The 8,463-nt window shown below is 43.5% G+C and overlaps 1 protein-coding gene across 1 annotated transcript; it reads left to right on the top strand.

Moving 5' to 3' along the window:
- Positions 1 to 495: 495 nt before the first annotated feature.
- ASIP (agouti signaling protein) lies at positions 496 to 5,146 on the top strand. The gene is made up of 3 exons (XM_017837243.1): positions 496 to 691; positions 3,696 to 3,757; positions 4,782 to 5,146. The coding sequence occupies exons 1-3, from the start codon at positions 511 to 513 to the stop codon at positions 4,956 to 4,958; spliced, it is 420 nt and encodes a 139-aa protein (XP_017692732.1). The 5' UTR covers positions 496 to 510; the 3' UTR covers positions 4,959 to 5,146.
- Positions 5,147 to 8,463: the final 3,317 nt, after the last annotated feature.

The raw sequence follows: 8,463 nt of genomic DNA, 5'->3' as shown, positions 1-8,463 counted from the left end.
TTTTCATAACTCGAGTGAGTTACGGCCGTGATTTACTATGGGATTAGAGCAGTCACTTTTGAGGTTATTTTCAAGAGGAGAAAACTACAGGGAAACACAGTTTGTGGGTTTGTTTTTTTTTTTTTAAATTGTCATTATTTTTCCATGTTTTCTAGGACAAATTTGTTAACGAGATTTTCTGGGAAAAAAAGTCTGATGAAGCGATTGAGCTTCTGCCCTTGGTCATGCGTCGTTGTGAAACTCAGCCGGGAGATCTCCTGCATCTTCTGGGAAAATAAACATTTCGAGGAAAGAATCAGGAAAAAAGAGACTGCCTAAGAGAGTTCTATTTGATACAGTGTTTTTCCACTCTGACAACTAGAAACTTAGGTATTCTGGTATCAAAGTGCTGGAAGTAAAAGAACTGTCAAAGTTTTGTCGCTAAAGCTGCACAACGTGACAGAAAACCATTTCTGAGATTCATATCCCTGCACCTCTTCCACCTGCAGGTTTTGACCAACTTTGGTTTTCATGATGATGGAATTTTTCCCCCCCGTGATGGAAAGGAAGAGGCTCTTCCTCAGCCTCCTGCTCTGCTACAGCTTGCTCAGAGCTGCTGATTCCCACATGGTCACTGAGGAGAAGGCAGAATGCAACCTGTCCAGGAGCAGCAGAATGGATCTCTCAGATCTCCCACCCATCTCCATAGTAGGTGAGTAAAATCTGCCATTCGGTGCCAAATTAACAGGATTTGCAGACAATGCAGTTGTTGGTTCCTACAGACTATTTGGATAACACTGCAATGTCACACAATTGCCTTAGTGCAGAGCTGTTGTGGCTACAGCACCCAAGAATGACAATGTGACAACCCTCAGTTCTGGGGAAAAAAAGAATAATCATCAGATGACTTATTTTAGTTTTACAGACTTTACTTCAGGTCCTATCATACTGCAGGTCTTTTTGTGTTTAGGTGTTCTTCTGCTAATATGGGCAATAATCTTCCTTTGAAAATCTCATGCATATAAAAAATATGAACATAATGTGGGGTCTTTTTAAGTATCTGCTCTTGTGGTAGAGAAATCAACAGTATTAACAGGTATTAATATCACCTCAGTTTAACCAGGGGAAGAAAAGAGCACTGCAAGGGAGAGCCAGGGGTTATCTATTTATCCAAGACAGGACCAGCTCTATCCCTACTCTTACTCTGTCCTGTTAGGGAAGAACCTTGTTAGGGTAAAGCTTAACTCTTTTCTTCACAAGATATTTTCCTTGTGTCTGCCCTAATTTACACAAACTTCTGGTTTCAAGAATCAAGTTTTTGGAGCTAATTAGCTGCAGAACACCATTCATAACTCTGTCAAAACACTAATAATGCAAAAAATACTCTTGTTTAGCTCCTTTCTACAGGCTTTTAGAGCTTTTGCTTAAAGCAGTTTGGTTTCTTACCTTGTTTACTGTATTTTTTCAGAGCTCTTACTCAGGATGACATTTCTTTAAGGAAAAACAGTTGCCCTGCACTTGCATTTCTACAGAAATCTGAATGTTTGAATGCTGAGTTAACTTGGCCTTGTTTAACTGCAAGTTTAGTGAACCTTGTGCTCTTGTGCAGCCTCCCAAGCTGCACCATTGCATGGTCCTTGTGATCCCTGATACCTTCAGCATCACACTCCCAACATTTTTTTTTTACTCCAATTAAAATCAGAGATATAAAATACACTCACTTCAGTTGATTTCTCTGTCTTCTCACAAAAGTGAGCCCCTGCTTTAAACACGACAGAGATGCTGTGTCATGCCATGTGGAAGTGTCCAAGGCCAGGCTGGATGGGGTTTGGAGCAACCTGGGCTAGTGGAAGGTGTTCCACCCGTGGCAGGGGGTGGAACAAAATGAACTTTAAGGTCCCTTCCAGCCCAAACCATTCTGGGATTCCATGAACTGAGTTTACTACAGAGATGGAACATCTCTCAGATACTCTAAGAATTACCTTCCTTTTTCAGAACAAAAAGGGGAGGTTGAAGTTATTTTCAGTACAGCTCATTTTGAGGTACCAAACTCTTGCATGGCTCTGCAAGGATTCTCTGCTATTCCTTTGCCAACAGACATGCAGGATAGCAAAGATCCCCTAACACTGTCAGGCCCTTTTGCTCTGGGGGGTTCTGCAACGCCCCACAAAAGCCCTCGTCCCTCTCTGCCCCATTTGGTTGTCTGCAAAGAGACTTCTCCTCCCTCAGGAGCAGAGCATCCTGTATCCCCTCCATGGCACATCCCAGCTATTCTGCTTCACCATTTTATAGCCAACAGAGGGATGAAGCAATCAGCCAGGGAGTGAAGAGCAATCCCCAGCACACTGATAGTCAAAGCCAACACCACAACCTCCAGTTCACCTTTGCATTCCTTCCTCCCCTACATACAATGTCCTTTCATACAACAGAGTGAACATTTGACACTGAAAATGCAGGAATAGTTCGAAGAAACAGATCTCTGCATAACACTCACCTCTCTTATAGCCAAAGCAATCAAACAATCCTGTACAACTGGACTACACAAAGTCAAACTGAGGTAGATTTAAATTACTTACACGTACCTTTGTTACTGTCAGGAAGTTTCAAAGGACAGAATAACAAAGAACACTCAATATTCCAGCTGGAACTGCATCCAAATCACTAATCGAGTTAGTGCAATACCTTTATTAAGTGACAATAACTTTATATGCTTGAAGTACAGGTTTCCCCCCCACACTATTTCTTAGAGATACATAACTCTAACCATAAAAAATCATGATTAATAAATGAAACGACTCAAACCAGCCCAAAGTGTTTGTTCTTCACTCTGTTGCAATTAGCAAATATTCAGAAACATACTGATAGAGAACACTGGAATAGATGAGGAGCCACCATTTATCAGTGGGGATATGGACATTTTTTATCCCAATCATTCATTGCATACATACAGTGCTTATTACAAAACTCACACACAGAGTAAAGGTATCAAAAATATCATAACAGGTTGGGGAGCTGGGAAGTGTCTCACACTTTAACAGTCTTGCTGTGTTAGAGGCCAAGACAAGTCTTAGTCATGGAATTTATATATAGTTATAAATGTATATATATAGTGATAAAGACATATGATAATCCAAGTTACAGGCACATGAATGAAACACCTTTGAGAATAATGTTTTCTAAAACAAATGGTGGGTGGAGAAGGAACAAAGAACTGCAAATGAAAGGTGGCATCACTCAGATGAGGAGTTTGTACCAAACCAGCAAAGAGTTTTTGCTTGTGAAAACCAGTGTACACTTCCTAATTCCTTCCAAAATTATGCATGTAACACCACCTTCTAACAGAAAAAAAATACAGAATTCTAAAGATTTTTCCTATTTTTGTTCACATGACTAATGTTCATGAGTATCCTCAACTTTTAGACAGGAACCTTTAATTTTATTTCTCCAAAATTGTTCCTTATTTGCATCTACCAAACAAAGTGTAAAAATTCTCTCCTAAAATACAAACATCAGTGTTCTTCTGCTTTGCACAAGCAGCAGTGACAACAAGAGTTCAGCCACTCTGTGCCTGAGGTGAACACCTTCACTGGAAAACACACAGGGATGAGGTGGCAACGCAGGTTATTTGCCTTCTCTCACCCAAAAATAGGATTATCTCAACGAAACACCATGCTGTAAAATTGGTTTCATATTATGTTGTGCTATTCTCATTGAAGATTTAACTAGAAGATCCCAGAAAGTCAGCAGGAAAGAGGCAGAGAACAAGAAATCTTCCAAGGTAGGTGGTTGTTCAGAAAACTTTGTTGAATTAGAATGGTTTGTTACGTGTAGAGCTTCCCTCTGTGCATTCGTTTGGAAGGCTTTTACTGCCATTCCCTGAGTTAAATAATTGACATACAGCTTAAAGCTCTAAATACTGTAAAACCACATGCAAAATAATAAAGGTGGAAAGAAAACTAGAAGCTGTGGCTGCCCCATCCCTGGAAGTGTCCAAGGCCAGGTTGGACGGGGCTTGGAGCAACCTGGGCTAGTGGAAGGTGTCCCTGCCCATGGCAGGGGGTGGAACAAGAAGGGCTTTAAAGATCCCTTCCCATCCAAACTGTCCCATAACTCTGAGTTACAAAGGTGCACAGGGTGCCTGCAGCTGGCATGTTCCAGAGATCCCTCCCAGGTCCCAGGCACGTGCTGAGCAACCCAAAATTTCCCACCTTTCCCGGTCCCAGACGGAGGAGCAGCACTCCTTGGGCAGGCTGGGGGACACTTATCCGTGTGTGCAGTTAAGGTTTCTCATGGATGAAGGATCACTGGGCTCCAAAGGCAGCTTGGCAGCCCAGCCCTGTGAGGTGGAGCATTGCCAGGTCACCTCCCTGCTCTCTCAGCCCAGCAAAGTAGTACCAGCCCCACAGACCGACAGGGAGAGTTCAGTCTTTCATTTGAAAAGTTTGGGGATCCAGGCACAACACCTCAATTAGTTTTATTGATAACTTCATCATCTTTGGATGTTTTTCTATACCTTTCCTCACTGTTTCCACAGTTTTCCCTACAGATCATTTTCCAACACTCTGCCCAGTCACAGTCAAAATCCAGGGCTCACAAGGTTTATCATTTTGCTCAGAGGGTTGGTCTGCAGCCACCATTTCCCACGATCCAGACCAACCACACCTCTGTGTTGCTAATCCAGGTCTCACTGCCAGCAACCACCTCCTCACCTCAAGCTAGACCCTCCCTCTGTTCCCTCTCTTGACCCCTGTGACCTGTGCTCACTTCACTTTTCCACGAATTCCCACGTTTTTGTCTTCTAGAAAAATGCTGAACGCAAGACACCTCCGAAACCAAGGCCCCCACCAGCTGCCAACTGTGTGCCAACCTTCAAACCCTGCAAACCACACCTGAATTCCTGCTGTAACTACTGTGCTTTGTGCAAATGCCGAATCTTCCAGACAATCTGCCAGTGCCTAATGTTAAACCCCAAGTGCTAAGTCAAGCTGGGGACACAGTGAGGCTCCTGTCTTTCTTTAGTTTCTCAAGTGGGTATTCCGAATTGCTCCGTGTGTATGGCAAAATAGAGAGCTCTGAAGCTTGGATTTGCCCCTCTTAAAATTTAGTGGACAAGTTTTTTACGGGGTTAATGGTATCACAACCAGGATGTTATTTCAAGGAGCAGACAACCAGGGAGAGTGACAGTGATTAGGTATTTTTAGCAAAGGGTTTGTTTTAGGATGAATTCTGGATTTTTGGTGCTTTGGGATTGTTCGGGTTTTTGGCTCTTTTTTTAAGAGAGTCATAACCCTTTTCACATATTCAACAAAAATCAGGACAAGAATTTATGTAGGTTATTCTACCTGAAAATAAGACAATTTTTCAATCATCCTCAGCTGAGCATCAGTCCATCCACCTTCAGGGTTTGTAGTCATTGCAGTAACCAGCACCTCCCATGTGTATAAAATACATGTATACTTGAACCCTAAATGTATCTGTGCCTCATAACATAAAAATCAGATTTTTTTTCCCCAGCCATGTCCATAGGAATCAATTCTTCAGCCCTTCTTCTCCTGGTGCCAAGGATACTGTGTATAGAAATCCCAAAAGCAGGAAGACATATCCACAACTTGGAGGAAGAAGGAAAGATCAGCCAAAAATGAATGTATGTCCCACATGTACATCTTGAAGCAAAGCAAATTATAAGCAATCAATCCCTTTCTTTGCCCTTTACTACTAGAGGCAGCTCCCAGAACCTACCCCAAGGGTGAATTCAGGCATCAGTCTCCATGTGCTGCAGGCAACCAGTGACCACAGGGGAAAAAAAGAACCCACATCAAAGGGTGTAAAGGCTCAGAAACAGCTCTGAAGGTGTGAGTGAAGCTCAAGGCAGCAGCAAACAGGTGTCTGGGAGGCTTCTTTCTCTTGTTCTTGAAGCTCTTTGTCTCAATCTCAAGGTATCCAAGATGGCACAGAAGGAAACTCCTTCTTGGTTAAACTACCAGAAGAACAAGGAGGGAGCAGACCCAGAAAATGTCCCAATGACTCCTCTGTCAGACTCCAGCTCTTGCTTTTCACCTCCTCCGTTCTGTATCTACAGGGTTCATCTCCCCTGCTCCCTTCCCTTCTTTTTTTCTTCTTTGGTACTTCCTTGATTTCAGCATTTTCCCTTCATCCCACTGCTATTCCCAGTCGCCCCAGGAGCCACGTTCACTCCAGGTTAAACCCCTCTCTCCTGTGTTCTCTCCACCTGCCTCCACGGGGTCCCTGCCAACGCTCTGCAGATTTCACAGTCACAGATTTTCTAACCGTGAATCTTGAACGCAACTCATGAATTTTCTAATCCTCTGTGCAGGTCTACTTGAGAGGAAATTTCTTCATTGATTTATTTCTAAACACACAGCTGAGGGCTACAAAAGTCTTCCAGGAAGGCCAAGATGATACAGATGACACTCCAAAGGCACTCAAGCCTCACAAACTCTTTTTCCTTATAATAATTGGTCTGAAGCCCAGAACTCAAAACACAGGTGCTGATAGAAATTTTTGTTCAGTCTAAAGATATAAAGATGACAGATTAACCTAAGAGAGAGCCCTAATGATGACAGGATGCCATTGTGTTCCTTATCTTTTATAAAATACATCTGTTGACACATGCCATGCAAGCTTGAATTCTTGTACATTTACATAGGTATGTTTTTAATCATATATCTTGGCTCAGGAATCTGTAAGCCACTCAGACATGATAAAAAGGGAATGAGAAGGAAGACTGACACATTACAGCAGACTTGGGAATTCGGACCCTTCCTTTACTAGGTAAAGATTTAGGTTCCCTTCAAGTTGTTGACAGTGTCATTTTCATACCAGAAAGTCCGGTCAGAAAATCTGTATTTTACCTGGGTCAAGAGGATCAGGAGGAGAGGGAAGGGAAGGAGAGAGAGCCAGAAACCAACCAAACAGCTGCTCACTAGACAGCAGCTCCCACTCCAGCTTTGCAGAATCACAGGGTGGCTGAGGACAGCAGGAACCTCTGGAAGTCATCTGGTCCAAGCAGGGCCTCCTAGACCTGTTTGCCCTGGACTGTGTCCAGGCAGCTTTGGAAGACTCCACCACCTCCCTGGGCAACCTGTCCCCGTGCTGGGTCACCCTCACCATTAAAAACAGAAAAAAAAGCTTCCTGATGTTTGACTCTCTCCAGTATGTCCATGTCTCCCTGGTGCTGGGGAGGCCCAATCTGGACACAGCACCCCAGGGATAACCTGCCCAGTGCTGACCAGAGGGAAGGGATCCCCTCCTCGACCTGCTGGTGACAGTCCTTCCAACACAGCCCAGGACACAACTTACCTTCTGTCCTGCAAGGGCACACAGACTCACGTCCAACTTTGTGCTCTCCAGGCCCCCCCAGGGCCTTTCCTGCTGAACCGTCTCCCAGCTGGGTGTCCCCCAGCTGGGTGTCCCCCGGCACATCCTGGTGCCTGGGGCTGTTCCTTCCCAGGGGTAGGACTTTGTGCTTCTCCTTGTTGACCAGCAGGAGGTTCAGAATGCTTTTGCAGCCTGGCTCAGTCCCTCCGGACTTACCAGCCCCTGCTCCCAGACTGGTGTCACCAGAAAACCTGCCAAGGACACCCCATCATCCAGAGGTGTAGCACAGCCTGGGACTGTCACCAAGGGATGTGGGAAGTGCCCAGACCCACCTGAGGAGCCACGGACATGGCAGCAGACCCAGCCAAGGACGGGATGTGCAGTGAAGGAAAAGGAAAGACCCAGGCAGACCACTGAAGGGATTTGTTTTTCAACACATATGCATACACTTTTTAATATAGCATTTACCTACAGTGCATTTTAAAATTTGATTTATTAATAAGCCTTCTTTGCAACTGGAATTTATTAGAAAGAGGTTATGCTTTCTTTGCTGTTCATCTATCACACCAAAGAATATATATAATATATATTATATATAATATATATAACCAAGTACTCTGAAATTAGTAGCCTTAGTAACTTGATCTTTCTGGGTAAAGATCATGTTGCATGAGGTGTTGAGAGGATATGAAAATCAATAAAATATGGGCACCAAATGTTTGCTTCAATGTTTTTAGTTTAAACAGCTATTTCTGCTGAGCAAGAGTTCCCCCAGGGACCCACCTGGAATGTCACCAGCACACAGATGATAAAACATGCACATGACAAAAAAAGAGTGTTAAATTTTTAGCTGTCAGATACCAAAATAACTCCACTGAAAATTTCTTGAAATTCAAGTGTAGAGACAGCCCCAGTACTGCTCCATGACAGAGTCATTGTGCTCCTAGAGACTAATGGGAGTTTCACCCTAATTAGAGGTTAGGAGGATTAAGCACAAATAAATCACTGTTAGCTTTTCTGAATATTGCCTGTCTCGGGCGAATTTAAAACAGATACTGTATTTTTCCCATCCAGAGGCCTGGCTTGATTGCTTATTGTCACACTCAAAGCCCATAAAACCCAAGTTTATCCTGGTGGATAAAACAA

The sequence above is a fragment of the Lepidothrix coronata genome, unplaced genomic scaffold (assembly GCF_001604755.1).
Source record: "Lepidothrix coronata isolate B3197 unplaced genomic scaffold, Lepidothrix_coronata-1.0 Scaffold298, whole genome shotgun sequence".
In the NCBI taxonomy this organism is placed as follows: domain Eukaryota; kingdom Metazoa; phylum Chordata; class Aves; order Passeriformes; family Pipridae; genus Lepidothrix; species Lepidothrix coronata.
Note: the sequence above shows the minus strand (reverse complement) of the source record. Positions and strands in the feature narration are given on the sequence as shown.